General features: G+C 41.1%; 1 protein-coding gene across 3 annotated transcripts; it reads left to right on the top strand.

The window, feature by feature from the left end:
- Nucleotides 1-13,493: 13,493 nt before the first annotated feature.
- On the top strand, nucleotides 13,494-18,945 carry LOC134612416 (uncharacterized). Of its 3 annotated transcripts, XM_063456769.1 has the most exons (6): nucleotides 13,494-13,595; nucleotides 15,402-15,468; nucleotides 15,577-15,645; nucleotides 15,727-15,873; nucleotides 16,010-16,189; nucleotides 17,943-18,945. In XM_063456769.1, the coding sequence occupies exons 1-6, from the start codon at nucleotides 13,572-13,574 to the stop codon at nucleotides 17,984-17,986; spliced, it is 531 nt and encodes a 176-aa protein (XP_063312839.1). In that variant the 5' UTR covers nucleotides 13,494-13,571; the 3' UTR covers nucleotides 17,987-18,945. The 3 variants fall into 3 exon arrangements, with proteins under 3 accessions (XP_063312839.1, XP_063312838.1, XP_063312836.1); XM_063456768.1 differs by lacking the exon at nucleotides 17,943-18,945 and having other exon boundaries at nucleotides 15,402-15,465; nucleotides 16,010-17,810; XM_063456766.1 differs by lacking the exon at nucleotides 17,943-18,945 and having other exon boundaries at nucleotides 16,010-17,810.
- The last annotated feature ends 656 nt before the right edge of the window (nucleotides 18,946-19,601 follow it).

The raw sequence follows: 19,601 nt of genomic DNA, 5'->3' as shown, positions 1-19,601 counted from the left end.
TTGCAATATAGACCATGTTGCAGCAGCTTGTGTAATACCTTTCTGACCTGTCTATGGTGAGTCTCAATCTCCTTAGAGTGTATTAGTATGTCGTCCAGGTAAACAATAACACAATCATGCTGAAACTCCCTAAGTACCTCATTAATCAAATCTTGAAATACTGCAGGAGCATTGCATAGTCCAAATGGCATAACAGTGTATTCGTAATGGCCATACCGGGTATTGAATGCCGTCATCCACTCGTGACCTTGCTGGATTCTCACCAAATTGTAAGCCCCTCTGAGATCTAACTTGGTGAAGATTTTGGAGCCCTTAAGACGATCAAATAACTCGGTAATCAGTGGGATAGGATAGGCATTTCTGACAGTTATTTTATTCAAGCCTCGGTAATCGATACAAGGTCTCAGCGTGCCATCCTTCTTCTTAATGAAAAAGAACCCAGCCCCGGCCGGAGAAGACGACCTCCTGATGAATCCCTTTTCTAAATTCTCCCGAATATACTCCTCTAGAACCGAGTTTTCCTGAACAGACAAAGGATATACATGGCCCCTCGGAGGCATAGTGCCGGGTAGCAGCTTAATCTTACAGTCAAATGACCTGTGTGGAGGCAAAGAATCGGCATTCTTCTTGTCAAACACTGCCCTTAAGTCTAGGTAAAGGTCTGGTATTTGTCTTTCTGTGGACTGAGTAGGATTCTCCGGTATGTTAATATTAGCTAATGGAGAAACCTTGCACAAACACCGATCCTGGCAGCCCTGGCCCCACGAGAGTATCTCTCCTAACTCCCAATCGATAATAGGGTTATGTTTTTTCAACCATGGGTACCCCAGAACTATGGGAACGGAAGGAGACGAAATGAGCAGAAGAGATAAATTCTCCACGTGTAGGATACCAACATTTAAATCAATGGGTACGGTCTCACGAAAGATAACAGGGTCTAGTAGTGGTCTACCATCTATGGCCTCAACGGCCAAAGGTGTCTCCCTTAGCTGGGATGGAAAATTGTTCTTACTAGCAAAGGCTTGGTCGATAAAATTCTCAGCAGCACCGGAATCTATCAATGCCATAGCCCTTACTACTTCCTTCCCCCAAGTTAAGGAAACTGGTAGCAGAAGCCTGTGATCCTTATAATTAGGAGTAGAGGACAAAATAGAAACACCCAAGGCCTGTCCTCTAGAGGGACTTAGGTGCGAGCGTTTCCCGGGCGGTTAGAACAGTTCGAGAGTAAATGACCCTTGGCTCCACAATACATACACAAACCCTCTCTTCTCCTGTGCTGTCTTTCCTCCTCAGAGAGGCGGGTATACCCTATCTGCATAGGTTCAGTAAGCAAAGATATCGTGGAGTCAGGACTTGGAAAAGCAGGAGCTAACCTAAAAGAAGGTCTCTGGTTCCTCTCTCGAGTGTTCTGTCTCTCTCTTAGACGTTCATCTATACGAGAGATGAACGAAATTAAATCCTCTAAATTCACAGGGAGTTCTCTGGTAGCAACCTCATCAAGGATTACATCAGATAGGCCATTCAAAAATACATCCATATACGCCTGCTCATTCCACTTGATTTCTGCCGCCAGAGACCTGAACTCTAGTGCATAATCCACCAGTGTTCGGTTCTCCTGTCTCAGGCGCAACAGTAATCTGGCTGCATTAACCTTTCTACCTGGAGGGTCAAATGTTCTTCTAAAAGCAGCTACAAATGCGTTATAGTTATAAACTAATGGGTTATCGTTCTCCCATAGTGGGTTGGCCCATCTCAGAGCTTTCTCAATGAGTAGGGTGATAATAAATCCTACTTTTGCCCTATCTGTAGGATAAGAGCGAGGTTGCAATTCAAAGTGGATACTAATTTGGTTTAAAAAACCACGACACTTCTCAGGAGCCCCACCATAGCGTACTGGGGGGGTAATGCGAGAAGAAGCACCCACTGTGGTTACCTCTAGACCTGAACAGACAGGAGAAACAGGGGTATTACGTATCTCCTCTGGTGGGTTATTGGCACAAGCTAATAGAGCCTGTAGCGCAAGCGCCATCTGATCCATTCTGTGATCCATGGCTTCAAACCTAGGATCAGGAGCAGCCAGCTGACTGTTTGTACTTGCAGGATCCATTGGCCCTGTCGTAATGTCAGGATCGGGACAGGGATCCAACACGCAGAGTACAAACAGTAGCCAGATACGTATACCGGACCTTAGAATGGCCGGACTAACGTAAGTAGTACAGTATAGAATGGTCAAAGACAAGCCGAGGTCGAGGGTAACAGAAGACAGGTAAGCGAGAGACAAGCCGAATCAAGGGTAACAGAGATAAGCAGAGTAAGGTAAACAAGCCGGGTCAAAACCAAAAGGGATAATAGAATACACAAGCACTGAGTGACTAGAACAAGCTAGAACCACGACAGGGCAATGAGCTAATGAAAGAAGCTCTGTTAAATACCCTGTTCAGAGCAGTAACCACGCCTCCAAGGCGTCCTGATTGGTCCTGCAGCCATTGACTGACAGGTTGTTCCGGGGGAGTGTCCTGATGACTACTTCCTGCCTAGATGCTGTAAAAGGCAGTCACTCCCTCGCGGCCGGCCTAGCATGACCGGATAGACCGCGGGGAAGGGAGCCATCAGACCGTCTGGATGGGGGAACAGCTAAGTCTCTACCTCTTTCGGAGGTAGAGACCACAGGTACCCTGACACGGGTGGACCCACCCGCGCAGCACAGACTGTAGCCACCACCTGAGAGCTCCCAAGGGACTGCTAGGCCTTACTGGCCACTAATACCATTTCATTGCTTTCCCTTCACACAGGTCTATGGCATTCGTTCAGCTTTTGTTTTTGTATATAGTTCTACTTGATTTACTTTTACTTTCATTCTTGCCTATAATTGCCTATGTATGTGCAGATAGCTTTAACTGAGTAGGCTTTTATGAATCGGGCACCCCAAACAATGTCTAAGCATGCCTTAGATCCTACCTGCCTTAGTGACCCATACTCACGGGCCCACAAGCTAGGCCTGAACTCTCCTCATTCTAAACAGGCCCATACTGTATTTCTTGGTAGGAATAATGCCCAGTAGAGGTAACGAGATTACACGCACGACGCTTCGCTTATTTAAATAATAATTTTTACTAGCATATGTTTACTCATAATAACGTTACCAAGCTAACTTATCGCTACAATAAACGACAGGGGGTACCCGGGCATTAGCAAGTACGCGCCCGCTAAGTTTATGCTATATTGTCTCAATTCATTTTTATTTTTATTGTTTACTCTTTGCATGTCTAGGCTCGCAACCGTACTACTGGATTTTGCTATATCGAAGCCTAATGAGTATAGCCTCACTAGCTAGTACCTACCCACCTTAACCCTAGCAACGGTCAAATCTTGTTGTATTACCTTTTTAAAAAATGTGCATATCAGACAGGAAAGCCTATAAGTGTTATGTCAATATACAATCTACGTTTTATCTCAACAAAACTTAAAATTTGTGCCGTATATTCCTATGCCATGTTTGAAATATTGTATGTTAACGCTTACGACTGCTATTGTGGCCAAGTAAGCCTATTGTAACACCTTGCACAACAAAAATAAAGAATTAAAATAAAAAATAAAAAGAAAGAGAAAAAAATTGAAGCCATAACTTTATATCTAGTTGCCCTTAAATATGATTTGCCTCTGAAACACACACGCAGTTATTTTCTAATCTGTAAATTGTTAGGAATTAAAAAAAAAAAAAAATCACATTTTAGGCTAAAATAACTTATTTGAAATAGAATTTCCAGGTCTGCTAATTTGACCTTAAATTTTGATGTGAAATCTCTGTAGTGACTTCCAAACAGTTAACCGTTTAACGTATAACGTGGACAGTCTTTATGGATAAATAACTGCTAGCATGGATTCTACTGTCATGTCTGAATCACATATAGTTGATGGATGTCAGAACTGCATCGTGTTATATAATCTACACATATGCAATAAAAAAAACAAAATGACCCCTTCACAAATTGTAGCACTATATGTATTATACTTTGAGGAACTGTCACTTCTGTTGAGTGTTTTACTATCCATCATATAAAACCAGCTATTACTACACTTGTTCTGCATTTTGTTCGTACAATGTTTTTAATATTTCACACACAAGAATTAAACTGCGCACCACGGTATTTCAAAATAATGGGAGAAAACAATTAAGTTGAAAGGGAAAAAAAAAAAAAAGAATTGCATAGAGTACAATAGGAACAAAGAAGGTAAAGCAAAACTGAAATGCATCCCGTAGCATTGACAACGGGAAATACCAGCTGCAGATACACACTCATCATTAATGCATAGTGACTGACAATAGGACAAAAATAGATCCGATACCCAGTAAATCTCAATACCTCCTGGAAAAATGACAGAAGTCCTATCCGCCACATGTTGGTGGACAAAGAAAGCGCGGGGTGCTATACACTGTGTAAATCAGGGGGTCCTCAAACTCTGGCCACCCAGATGTTGCTGAACTACAACTCCCATGATTCTCTGGCTATCTGTATAATTCAAAGAATCATGGCAGTTGTAGTTCAGCAACATCTTGAGGGCCACAGTTTGAGGACCCCTGGTGTAAATGGTACTGTGTCAAATTAGAACCATAAGGCTTATGCCTCCTGGATAATTGGGTACTAAGGAGGGTGCATACGGTAATCTGCCAGACTGTTCATTTTGTGGACAGTATTATGTAAGAGTACTGATCACAAGCCAGACAGATTTTAGAACGTGGTACTGGATCCCAAAACATGACAGGACAGTGACAGCTATGTGAGTACTGTGTAATTTATGCGTTTTCTTTTAGCATTGTGTCCTTTCCGCATTGGGTATGATTTACATTACACCAGAATTGTTCTTAACTCTAGATTAGTGTTGATTACTCACTCAATCAGACTTGTGTGGCTGTAATCACCTTCTCTCTCTGATTAAATTTACTTTTGATAAGTAAAGTACATACTACATTCTATGAAAGGTGGCCCAGTTGTCAAACTGTTGACTTAAAATGTTCAGATTAGATTACAGTAAGTGACTGGAGAAAGCGTACCTGATAGTGTATAGTAATGGTAATTCTATTAAAAATAACAAAAAAAACTGTGGTGTTCTGTATTTAATTAGAAAAGAAAAGTACAATATGGCAAAATTTTGAAAATAATTTGAAAATAATTAAAAAGCAGAAAGCACAATATGTAACTATTTTAAAGGATCACTATAGTATCAGGAAAACAAACTATATACTCCATCTTTCTACTGCTAATACTACTCCCTATACAACCAAGCATTCTGTTAGCATTTCCTGCTGCTCTATTACATTGTCTGCCGCCCCCCTCCCTTGGCGCTGAAGGGGTTAAAACTGAATTTAATCCAGCGCCGGGCTCCCTTGGCGCTGGTGACCTCTCCTCCCCCGCCAACGTCAGCTCCTGAGTGGAGTGGGATGCGCATGCGCGGCAAGAGTAACTTAGACACTTTAACAAGTGAGAAGAATCTGAATTTTGGCCTCATAAAAAAAATTGCAGAAGACCCTTAAAAATTCCCTGCCTTTAAAAAAAAAAAACCCTTACATCTATCTACTTTATGGTTTTATAATGATTTATGGAAAGACTTTGTCGGATGACAGTGCCACTTTAAAGGGACATGGTCAACAGTGTAACCAGGACAGCTCAATGTAGTGGTCACGACATATTGTGCAATAGTGGGAGGTATTAACCAGGGACATCATGCCCATTGGAGTGGGTGTGTAGTGATTATAGTGTGCCATTCAAGGCTGCCTACGCGCAGAGTGCTGTTGAAGCTCTCTCTTGGGCTCAATGCCCTAACTGTAGTTTTCACACTGCAAGCGCTGCTAATGGTGCACTAGCACTGAACGTTCTGGCTACTGTTCTGTGCCGTTCCCAGGTGCGGGACCAATGGGAACAAATCTGGCAATGGTGGAGCAGGATATTGAAATCTGGGGTGTTCCATAAATGTGGGCCGGTTAATATGGTCATATTTACACACGCCCATCACTCTCAGCCTTTTGGTGCCATCCAGGTTGAGCAAAACTGACACTGATAATGCAGAGGTGTAAATTCTGCAGAATTAAGGTGAGGGAGGACGCGGGGGTCTGGGTGCCGGGCAGAACCCTGATTTTGTCAAACCACCTGCAATCTGTTTGACAAAGAACCAGAGGGACCCTTAACAACATCATCATTACAAAGACATATAGTGATTAGGTTGCTTAGAGTGTTCCTCTGAAGGAACCCTACTTGAATTCCTAACTCTTTGTGGTCCCTGTTCCTAGTAAAATACATGCCTCCCCCCACCCACCATCCCCCACAATTGTTTGTGATAAAAATGAATTAAATACATTATTACTTAAATTATTTCCAGCACCACGGCTCCTGCTGTGCTCCTCGCTTCTCCAAAGCTTATTACGTCATTACACGATTGTCCATCCAATGATTCTCATAGAGAAGCAAAGGAGACCTGATGTGCATACGTGGCGATAAACATGCGCGCTTCCAAGCTTTCCATTAAATCAATGCTTTCCTAGCGGTTTCTGCATCACGTGACAAAGTTTTACTACAGTGCAGTGGAAGCACCTCTAGTGGCTGTCACTGTCCGTAAGACAGTCACTAGAGGTGGACTTAACCCAGAAATGTAAACATTACTATTTCTAAAAAACAGCAATGTTTACATTGCAGGGTTAAAATTACAGGACCACTGCGCCCAGACCCCTTCATTGAGATAAAGTGGCCTGGGTGACTTTACTGGTACTTTAATTTCTTAGCGCTAAACATACCTGAGTAATTGATATTGCAGTACTTGCTGGCTGAGAGCAATAGGAGCTTTAGCCCAGCAACAGCAGGGGTCGTCCATAACCAGCCCTGTTTCTGGCCAGTCCCAATATTTTGAATATCAGTGTTCTAACAACAATTGTGGTATGCAGCCAATCCCTTAAAAAAATATCTTCTCTAACACGTTTCCACCTTTCAAGCCCACAGCAGGCACCAGAACGCCCTCAGAGTTATGTCTGGCAGACCTTCAACTCATCTAAAACTTTCCCAGGCTTCTCCCTGATTTTTGGCATTTTCATTAATTATAATTTATAAATACCTGCAAAGTTGCCCATACGGAACATAGACTCAGGACGTGAAATAATATAGAGAGCATGTTATCAACAATATGCCTATTGCATCAGACAAGGTTATTTTTTCCTCGATATAATATCAGTTTGGACTGGACATTTCCTGTTTTATGAAACCCGAGGAACAACATCCGTTTTACAGGAAGAGAAAATACTTTCAAGTACCTCAGAACTAAAACATCATGAAAGATTAGACAAAAGCATTTGTGGCAAGGAACTTTTAAAATATATATATATATTGTGACAAAATATCCAAGATCCACAGCATTCAGTCATTCACCAAACAGCAAATTCAAGGTTCACAGAATGTAAAAATAATGGGGGTTAGTAGTAAGAAACGGAACAAGTCATTATTATTATTATGTTATTTATACAGCGCCAACATTCCGCAGCACTTTACAATGGGTGGACAAACAGACATGTAGTTGTAACCAGACAAGTTGGACACACAGGAACAGAGGGGTTGAGGGCCCTGCTCAATGAGCTTACATGCTAGAGGGAGTGGGGTAAAGTGACACAAAAGGTAAGGATAGTATTAGACTAAGGACAGTTGCAGAAGAGGAATTAGTCGGGAGCTATTAAAAGTTTAATTGATACGCTTTTATTGAAGAAGTGGGTTTTTTATGATTTTTTGAAGGAGCGGAGACTGGGTCAGCATCTAACGGGGGAGGGAGGTGAGTTCCACAGGAACGGTCATCAAACTAACTTTTGACAGGTGCTCTGGCCCCTTTTATTAAACCACGCCCATCACACAATATGACCCCGCCCATTGCGCGTTGACAGTTGCCCACGCCTTTAAAAAATTAAACAAACGCCCATTGCACATTATGGCCCCGCACCTTGCTATTTTTGACATAGTAACGGACATTTTTATGAATCCACGCCCACGGCGCCTTAAGACCATGCCCCTTGCGCTTAATTACGTATTAGCGTCCATTTTTATGAAACCACGCCAACGGCGTGTTATAGACACAACCCTTTACAGTGTAGACCACACCCCTTGCACTTTTTGACGTAGCAACAGCCATTTTTATGAATCCACACACAAGGACCGTTATAACCACGCCCCTTGCGCTTTATTACGTATTAGCGTCTATTTTAATGAAACCACGTCACGACCCTTTACAATGTTCATAGAGTGTGTCTACATATGGTTTTATGAGGTAATACATCCTATGATTGGATTTTTAATTAATTTACTTATTTTTAATTTCATTTAGAGGAGTGATATTACTGAATAAAGGGAACAAGTCTGGACATGTTTTTGGAAAGATGTGTCTGGCACCTGTTTTGAAAGTATAGAACAAACCCAGAGGCCAGGTTTATATAAATCTGATAAATAAATAAATTCCAAAGTAACTCACATAACAATATTTATTAGACAAGTATGGCAATGCAATTAGATCTAAAACCAAAAGTGTTTAGATGAACAATGACGGACAGTTGAGAGACAGATGGCATTTATAACCAAGACTGGGGTTCCCAGGACGACAGCTGTAACAAAATCAACAACTGAGATGTATTTCTTAAACACATTGCACAGTATGACTGTTGACAGACAGCCGGCATTTACAATCAAGGGTGGAATCTCAGGGTGACAGCTGTAACAAGATAACCAGATGAATTGTATTCTTTAAACATGATGCCCAACAACAATAATATATCGGTATTAAAATCAATATATTGCACACCAAGAGAAGCAGGTAGCTACGGCGGTATAGATAAATTCGCTAACCCAATTAAAAAACATAACATAAAAAGAACGGTTATTAAAGAATGGCTGGCAGATCCGAACACTACGTTACACAGGCCAGCAAGGCGACGATTTGAATGCAATAAGATTTGCGTCTCTAATATTGAGGAACAATGGCAAGCTGATCTTGTGTCGATGGTTGACTTTGCTAAGCAAAATGATGGTATAAAATATATACTGACCCTCATAAATGTGCTGTCAAAATATGCATGGGCTGTGGCTTTGAAGAATAAACAAAGAAAAAACGTTGCTGTTGCTTTTCAAAATATATTTGCGGCGGGTCGTGTACCGCAAAAGTTGCAAACGGACAAAGGCAAAGAATTCCTGAACAAGATGGTGTAAAAGCAGTCTTTAAAAATTATACACTTTATAACAAATAATATGGTGAAGGCCGCTATTGTGGAGCGTTTTAACAGAAGATTAAAATCTAAAATGTGGCGCTATTTTACAGCACGCAATACGTTCCGCTATGTAGATGTTCTAGATGATCTGATATATAGCTACAACCACACAGTACACAAAACATACCAGTGTGCTTCTGCAGCGGTGACGCAGGAAAACACACGCACCGCGTGGAAAAACATTTACGGAAGGTAATTCAATAGTAAAAGGATTAAAATAGTGCTGAAAATCGGAGAACAGGTCAGGATATCAAAGTATAAAGACATTTTCAGTAAGGGGGATGAGCAGACCTTCACTGATTAAATATTTGTAGTGGACTCAATAAATACCACCAAAGTATAAAACCACTCTTTATGTTTAAAGCCTGTAACGGCGAATTAATTGAGGGATCATTCTGCGCTGAGAAATACAGAAAATACCACCAAATTACAATCGTGTTTATAGAATTGAAAAAGTTTTAATACAGAAGACCGATAAAGGTAAAATATTGTACTACGTTAAATGGTTAGGTTATCCAGCGGCATTCAATAGTTGGATTGACAAAAAGCAGTTAACCACCCTCTAAACAACAACACAACTATGGACGACACAGCATTTTACGTAACACTGCCTAGTAACGCTTTGCACGCGATATACCCTCAAAATAAAATATCCAATTATACGACAAAACTATCCAAGCCGATTATCTTAAAAGGCAAATGGGAAGTGGGTTTAACAGAAATACAATATCCACACACATGGAATACTTTTGAAGCCTCTGATGGTTTAATATATGTGGGGTTACCAGGCGGACCTACTAAATGGTTTAGTGTAAAATCTAGATATTATAATGATATTGGAGATCTAGTGACGGGTATTAATGAATGGATTGAAAGTTACAAATTTCCGCCGATGGATATAAAGCTGGAATACAGTGGCGTACTAAAGGGGGGGTGGGGGGGCGGTCCGCCCTGGGTACCATCAGGTAGGGGAGTGCCACCAGGGATGGCCAGGCTTGGGGGTCAGTGAGCTGTGTGGCTGCACCGGTTGCCATACCAGCAGGGGCGCCGGGCAGCCGACACAGCTCACACGCAGGGGCTGGGAGCAGGAGCTGGAAACCTGCACGGAGATTTGGGGGCGGAGCCAGGTCGGCCGTGGGGGCGGAGCCAAGCTGGATGTGGGGGCGGAGCTAAATGCAGCCTCATACTGCTGCACACAGAGGGGAAGCAGGAAGGAGTCCCTGCTTCCTCAACTACAGCACAGGAGGGACTGGATCCACTCCTCCTCCAGCCCAAGCTTACTGTAAGTGAGAGAGTGTGTGCTGTGTGTAACTGTGATTGTGACCGTCTTTGACTGTGTGTGTGACTGCCTGTGATTGTCTGTGTGACTCTGTGTGTGTGATTGTCTGCCTGTGATTGTCTGTGTGACTCTGTGTGTGTGATACTCTGCCTGTGATTGTTTGTGTGACTGTGTGTGTGATTGTCTGCCTGTGATTGTCTGTGTGACTCTGTGTGTGTGATACTCTGCCTGTGGTTGTCTGTGTGACTCTGTGTGTGTGATACTCTGCCTGTGATTGTCTGTGTGACTCTGTGTGTGTGATACTCTGCCTGTGATTGTCTGTGTGACTCTGTGTGTGTGATAATCTGCCTGTGATTGTCTGTGTGACTGTGTGTGTGATACTCTGCCTGTGATTGTCTGTGTGACTGTGTGTGTGATACTCTGCCTGTGATTGTCTGCCTGACTCTGTGTGTGTGATTGTCTGCCTGTGATTGTCTGCCTGACTCTGTGTGTGTGATTGTCTGCCTGTGATTGTCTGTGTGACTCTGTGTGTGTGATACTCTGCCTGTGATTGTCTGTGTGACTGTGTGTGTGATTGTCTGCCTGTGATTGTCTGTGTGACTGTGTCTGTGATTGTCTGCCTGTGATTGTCTGTGTGACTGTGTCTGTGATTGTCTGTGTGATTGTGTGACTCTGTGTGTGTGATTGTCTGCCTGTGTGTGTGACTGCCTGTGATTGTCTGCCTGTGATTGTCTGTGTGACTGTGTGTGTGATTGTCTGCCTGACTGCGTGTGTGATTGTCTGCCTGTGATTGTCTGCCTGACTCTGTGTATGTTATTCTCTGCCTGTGATTGTCTGTGTGACTGTGTGTGTGATTGTCTGCCTGTGTGTGTGACTGCCTGTGATTGTCTGCTTGTGATGGTCTGTGTGACTCTGGGTGTGTGATTGTCTGCCTGTGCGTGTGACTGCCTGTGATTGTCTGCTTGTGATTGTCTGTGTGACTGTGTGTGTGATTGTCTGCCTGTGATTGTCTGTGTGACTGTGTGTGTGAGACTGCCTGTGTGTGTGTGTGTGTGTGACTGTCTGCCTGTGATTGTGGGTGTGTGTGTGAGTGACTGTCTCTGACTGTGTTTGTGACTGTCTGACTGATTGTGTGTGTGTGTGACTGTCTGCCTCTGATTGTGTGTGTGTGACTGTGATTGTGTTGTGTGTATGTGTGACTGTCTGTGACTGTGTGTGTGACTGCCTGTGATTGTGGGTGTGTGTGGGAGTGACTGTCTGTGACTGTGTGTGTGTGACTGTCTGCCTGTGATTGTGTGACTGCCTGTGATTGTGTGTGACTGTCTGTGAATCTGTGTGTGTATGTGTGACTGTCTGCCTGTGTGATTGCCTGCGTGTTTGACTGTCTGCCTGTAACTGTATGTGAGTGACTATGTGAGTGTGTGTGGGACTGTGTGCATCTGACTGTGTCTGACGGTCTTTGCCCTGCAGTGAGCCGGAAGCCAGGATATGATGTCATCGCGGCCTCGGCGTCATTACAGGGCGTGCGATGGACCTGTGCAGAAAGAGCACAGAGATCCCAGCAGCAACCACTGACCACCAGGGACTGAGGATCCACTCCAGCCCTTCTAGAGCAAGGTAGGGAGGCTGGGTGGACCTCTTAATTATTAAATGTGTGTATGTATGTAATGTTTGTGTGTGTATGTGAATGTGTGTCTGTGATTGTATGTGTGTGGGTTAGTGATTGTGTTTATGTGTATCTCTGTGTATGTGTTTAGTAGATAGCTCCCTTATTTCCTGTCCTTAAATATTGCAATCCCACATAAGGATAACAAATAAGGGATTTATCTACTAAACAACTAAAAATAAGAAAAGGGCTTTGTTTTTTAATCCTTTAGCTGTTTAGTAGATCATTCTCTGAATTGCTGCCCTTATGTGAGATATCCATATTTAAAGATGCCAAATGAGGGTGCTGTTTAGCAGATAGCACCTTATCTGGTGTTCTTAAATATGTATACGTATCTGCATGTGTGTATGTCCGTGTATGTGTATATGTGCAGACATCATGTGTACCTTATTCGCCTTTGATCGATCGCCTGATCAGGAATGCAGTAGCCATTGTTCACTCATACGTAGCGGTAACCTTAGGGCTGAAATACGCTATTCGAGGGCCCTGGAACGCACTGTAAATTTTCCCGGCTATGGACTGTTTGAAAACATTATTGAAATGAATCAAAGACTTTATGATTTTCTCTAAAACCTACCCACGACCACCTTAGAAATAACGCTTATTTTACGTACCGACCCATATTCCAGAGGTATATTCATTATAAATACACATTGTACCAGCGGCATTCATTATAAATACAGATCCACATACATTATCCGGGGAGCACTGGTTGGCTGTTTATATTGATGATAAGAGACAGGGATATATTTTTGATTCTTACGGACTAGCACCGACAAGTGAAATATCCCCTAAAGAGATACTGATTTAAAAAAAAAAAAAAAAAAAAAAAAAGAGAAATGCTAAACAGATATACTTTCAAAATGTTCAGTTACAACGTACTCTGTCCACAGTGTGTGGGAAATTCTGTATTTTGTAAATTTGTCATATGGTGCAAAGGGGTTGCTTTTAAAAAGCTTTTAAGCCATTTCAGAAGCGAATTAAAACAAAATGACCGCTTAGTGTCCCGTTGTGTGTGGCAATATATGCGTGGGTTAATAAAAAAATATACATGTTCATAGCATGCATGTGCAGAGATATACGGTGTGTTATTGTCATTGTTATGTTAGGATTTTTTTTTTGCTCTCAATAAAATCGGTTTTGTCTATGCAATTAGTATGGATATATTTATTACTCATGACCCTCATGCAGCTGTCTGACCACATCACACAGTGACCCTCATGCACCTGTCTGACCACATCACACAATAACATTCATGCATCTGTCTGAACCCACCACACAAACACACACAAGTATAAAAAGCCCTGTCTCACAAGACAGCTCCTGATTACAACTTCATAATGAATACCCAAGACACAGATATGGTAAGTAATTCTAAATCTTCATTCTTTTATATTTAAAATCACATCTTTTTTTAAAATATGAACGTCTACGGGGTTGTTTTATTTATAACTGTAAGGGTCTGTAGTATAGACTGTCTACCATATGTTTTTGTGTTTATTTTTAACAACGTAAGGGTCTATTATATAGAGTCTGCACTGTTTGCTTCCGTGTCTGTGTGTTCTAAAAGTTACGGACTGACCATAGCTAGTAATGTTTTTAATGTATGCAAAATCCTTACCTAGCTCTAGGCATTTGCAGCTCTTATCCGTGTATATTGTTGCATATATGTGTTTTGCTGAGCTTATCCGTGTATGTTGTTGTATATATGTGTTATGCTGAGCTTATCCGTGTATGTATTAGTATATATGTGTTATGCTGAGCTTATCCGTGTATGTATTAGTATATATGTGTTATGCTGAGCTTATCCGTGTATGTTGTTGTATATATGTGTTATGCTGAGCTTATCCGTGTATGTTGTTGTATATATGTGTTTTGCTGTGCTTATCCGTGTATGGTGTTGTATATATGTGTTTTGCTGAGCTTATCCGTGTATGTTGTTGTATATATGTGTTTTGCTGTGCTTATCCGTGTATGTTGTTGTATATATGTGTTTTTCTGTGCTTATCCGTGTATGTTGTTGTATATATGTGTTTTGCTGAGCTTATCCGTGTATGTTGTTGTATATATGTGTTTTGCTGTGCTTATCCGTGTATGTATTAGTATATATGTGTTATGCTGAGCTTATCCGTGTATGTTGTTGTATATATGTGTTATGCTGAGCTTATCCGTGTATGTTGTTGTATATATATGTGTTTTGCTGAGCTTATCCGTGTATGTTGTTGTATATATGTGTTTTGCTGTGCTTATCCGTGTATGGTGTTGTATATATGTGTTTTGCTGAGCTTATCCGTGTATGTTGTTGTATATATGTGTTTTGCTGAGCTTATCCGTGTATGTTGTTGTATATATGTGTTTTGCTGTGCTTATCCGTGTATGTTGTTGTATATATGTGTTTTGCTGAGCTTATCCGTGTATGTTGTTGTATATATGTGTTTTGCTGAGCTTATCCGTGTATGTTGTTGTATATATGTGTTTTGCTGTGCTTATCCGTGTATGTTGTTGTATATATGTGTTTTTCTGTGCTTATCCGTGTATGTTGTTGTATATATGTGTTATGCTGAGCTTATCCGTGTATGTTGTTGTATATATGTGTTTTGCTGTGCTTATCCGTGTATGTTGTTGTATATATGTGTTTTGCTGTGCTTATCTGTGTATGTTGTTGTATATATGTGTTTTGCTGTGCTTATCCGTGTATGTTGTTGTATATATGTGTTTTGCTGTGCTTATCCGTGTATGTTGTTGTATATATGTGTTTTGCTGTGCTTATCCGTGTATGTTGTTGTATATATGTGTTTTGCTGTGCTTATCCGTGTATGTTGTTGTATATATGTGTTTTGCTGTGCTTATCCGTGTATGTTGTTGTATATATGTGTTTTGCTGTGCTTATCTGTGTATGTTGTTGTATATATGTGTTTTGCTGTGCTTATCCGTGTATGTTGTTGTATATATGTGTTTTGCTGTGCTTATCCGTGTATGTTGTTGTATATATGTGTTATGCTGAGCTTATCCGTGCATGTTATAGCATAACAATTTTTTAAATAAGCTGTGATGCTACAGCATCAACATTTCACTGTGGCTGTTTTGTCAAACAACCGATTGGTGTCATTAATTGTAAAATGCTGACAGAGTTCACGTCATAAGCGCTCAAATACTTTATCATGTTTCAGGCACAAATCAGTCTGACAACAAATGAAAACAGGTTTTACAGAAGGCTCACGGTCACCTCGCAAGGTTGTAAATTTTCTTTGTTAATAAGTGTTGTTTAAAAATTCTACACGTTTATGTTGTAGTCGTTTATGCATAAAATAAACTAAGGCTCATTGTATTACTTTATTTATTTAGATCCTTTTAATACTGGGGTATTGGCTGAAAGACCCCCCAACATACATCCACGTAGACCATTAAAAGCAGGTGTGTGTTTATATAATGTTATATTCAGTTGTATCATACCCGGTTTTATGCCTGTGATAATAATATTTCTATTAATTTTAGAAACATCCGTAAAAAGAACAAAAACCCCAGTAGTTTCTAATGCATGTAGAGGCATTAGTAGCTTACCAATAGCGGATCACCGTAGTAAGACATACAGCGCGAATTCCGGAGAATGCAGGGACTGCAACTCGCATAAATTAAAACAGGGTGAGTATAAGTATGAGTTGTTTGTTTATTTGCATATTTATTTAGTACATAAATATAGTATGCATACTTACGTGACTGGTTTTATTACCTGTATGTATATCAGTATATTAAAATATTCATTTATTTTTGTATACAGCATCAAAGTTGTCTATAACTCGGAACTGCTCTACAAAAGATATTCCAGTCACGCGTAAAGACGGACACATGTCAACATATACCGCAGGGGTTTTAAGGCAGTGCCCATTTAGTGCGACATGTGTAGGAAAGGAGCCTCTACAAATACAGTCATTAACTACAACAAAACACATGTCTCGGGGTAAGCCAGCAGTCATATCACCAGTCAATGTGTCAGGGGGTCGACATTTCACTGTAGCACCAAATGTATCTGTGAAACATTCCATTACCCCAGTAAATGTACCTATACAACCGATCCCTAATAAAAGTAGACCTGTTTTACAGGTCATAGCACAAACCATCTGCAATAATAACAACATATATATAGGGACTACATCATTGACATCCAGAATTACCTCTGTAAATGTGCCAACACCACCGCCGCCTAAGGAAAGTAGATCTGTTTTACAGGCCATAACACAGGCTTACAGCAAAAGCACACACATATATACAGAGACCACATCACCACTTGATGCTAAAAAATGTATAATGTGGTTCTTGCGTATCGCTCCATTATGGCTTGAATTCAAGGATGTTGTACAACATACAAACAAGGAAATATGCAAAATATTGAAGGACACTGCTCTTTTACAGCGCAGCAGGCCTCTTAGTCTAAAACTTTACGCCGCTAGTCGACCATTTAGAATTGGGCATGCATTGTTATCCCATGATGGCCTTCACAGTAAATTGAGCATAAATGGTGTTGCATCAAACATTAGATTACCCCATGACAACGGTTGTAATTTATTACCGTGGTTTCTTAGGGAACTTGCTTTTTGGATAGCTTTAAGAGCATTTATTGACTCTGTGATTAGTGAGATTTGTAAAATTACTATTTTGACTGATGATGAGATTAGACAAACCACTTTTTTAGACCGTTTAGAAAGACTTGACCGTGCTACAGATGCCTTTCGCTCAGGACTAAATTTACTGAACTCCCCGTGCCTAGTCATGGTTGGTCTGGGATTATTAACCCGAACCAAGAAATGGGAAAGACAGAGACGTATAGCTAAGCGTCGTGCTAGAACCGTAAAATGTGCCATAAATACATTGAGAGGTGTATTACGTTCTGCGATGTCTAGGCAACGACGTAAGACCCCCTTATGATGCAGATAAATGTTTAACCCCTGTGATACTTCCACCTGAAAATGGCATAGACACTCCTGGTACCCCTGTGACACCCCACACAAATGATACTGAAATATCTCCATCGCCTACTGTCAGGATCCTATCCTGACAAGCAAGACTTTTTGTTCCGTTAATTCTGTTTCTTTAAAACAAAGTTCCTGCGCTAGTTATGTTTTACCACTCGTGGCTTCCTTGCCTCTAGTTCTGGAAACTCACCTTATCATCCTCACCTGCCTGGACTTATTAGGTTCCTACAAAATGTAACACCCAACTCAACTCCTTGCCTTGACATTGAAGTTGATGATTGCCTGAAAGACTTCAAATCCTGGCTCCTGTGTTATAACCTGTGGACTTACCATATTGGCTTAAAAACCTGCGTTACTCACCAACCTGCTCCTGACTTGGCTGAACAACTCTACTTACCTGCTTTATCTACAAACCTGCACCATTGCAGCCTGAACAACCCTACATTCCTGCTTGACACCCAACTGGCTTAATTCTATACTGGACTTTAATTTAGTATTACTTTGTGGCTACCTGCGTTACTCCTACATTGGATTTACAAACATTCCAGATAATATTGGTATCAATCGTAAAAGACCTGTTACTGCAGTACAAGCTATAATCCAAAGAGACTGAACAACTAAAGACCTATAACATATAATTGTTTTAATTCTGTCTAGTTCTGTTTAGTTGTTATGTTTTCCTGTAACTGATTATCTCATCAATAGGTTTTCATTCTCTTGCTTTATCTTTCTCTTTTATAGGTTTCCCAGTTTCTTTATATCCTGTTCTGGGGGGTATTGCCTAAATCCTGTTTTCCCTCAAGATTGTACCTATACAATCTCCTACCTATAACTTCATTTATATGTTTACCTTATTTCCACTTTGTGCTTATTGTCTAAACCCTTTACTTCATAGCCTAGTTATTCTCACCTGTAATCTGTTATTCGGTTCGGTTTTCTCTCTCTCCCATTCTTATAATTTCTATTATAGGATATCCTGTTCTTACTATAATGTCTAAGATAGAAAATAGAGACCCTGAAGTTAACCCCAGTTTCAGTCTCATCCCTGACCTGCACAAGATCATGACACCTACAGAACATTCCCCAGAGATGCAACAAAGCATCTAGTCCTGAGAATATTAAAGGATCACTATAGTGTCAGGAAAACAAACTCATTTTCCTGACACTATACAATCCTTAGCTCCCCCCCCCACTCTCAGGGCCCCCTCCCGCCGGGCTCCCTCGGCACTGGTGACATCTCCTCCCCCTCCGACGTCAGCTCCCGAGTGGAGCCGAATGCGCATGCACGGCCAGAGACCCCCGCGCATTAAAAACGCCCATAGGAAAGCATTTCTCAACGCTTTCCTATGGACGTTCTGCATGCTCAATGCGATTTTGACCGTCGCAGCATCACCTCTAGCGGCTGTCAGGAAGACAGCCACTAGAGGCTGGATTAACCCTGCAATGTCAACATAGCAGTTTCTCTGAAGCTGCTATGTTTACATCTGAAGGATTAAAACCTGAGGGACCTGTCACCCAGACCACTTCATTGAGCTGAAATGGTCTGGGTGACTATAGTGGTCCTTTAATAATGGCTCTTGACAAAGGCAGTATTTACTGCAGAAACACGCGTCGGGCTACTTAGTGTGCCGATGCACTTATTCTTTTAGTTCACTTTTCTATCCATTTGTGTAAGCTGCAGCTCTTTATGTTAAACACGCAGGGCAAGCTACATAGAATCTTCTAGCTGCCATGAAGCAGCAGATAGCCTAGGTGATTAGGTTGGATAGCTCTAGCCATTTCTTTGGATAGCCTCCTAGCTATGGAGGGTTATTAGCACGGTTGGTTTTGGAGTGGGGTTTGGCTTCTATTGGTTTTATTGTGGGGTTATACCTCCATTTAACTAGATGCACGTCTACTCCCACTACTCTATCTGATGGGTCTTATACACAGAACCCCACTGGCTATTACCCATCTCTGACTGTCTTTCCACCTACTGTCCTTAACAGGTTACATGTTCTGAATGCTACCTGCCGTGTAACTGATATCCTGAGCTCCTCGGACGTCTTGCTCTTCTCAGGCTATACTATACATATTGTTTTGTGCATGCAGCACACTTGGGTTTTATATAGGTATTTTATACCCTTATAGGGATTTATTTTTATTTTTTTATAATCTTTATTGAAAAATGTTGTTTTCCTACGCATATCGTTCAATTATCTTAATAAACATATATAAAAAATTCAATCCAATTAACAGTAACTTTGAATATACAGTCAGCGATCAATTTAGCCTGATATGCGTGAATTTTACAGATACATATTAACAAAATATAACAACAAATAACACACCATCCGCACCGTATACATGCCATGTATACTGACAATCACACTTTCAGAGAAATAATAAACCCTAAAATAA

Source organism: Pelobates fuscus, chromosome 5 (genome assembly GCF_036172605.1).
Source record: "Pelobates fuscus isolate aPelFus1 chromosome 5, aPelFus1.pri, whole genome shotgun sequence".
In the NCBI taxonomy this organism is placed as follows: Eukaryota; Metazoa; Chordata; class Amphibia; order Anura; family Pelobatidae; genus Pelobates; species Pelobates fuscus.
This window is presented reverse-complemented; position numbering and strand designations above follow the sequence as displayed.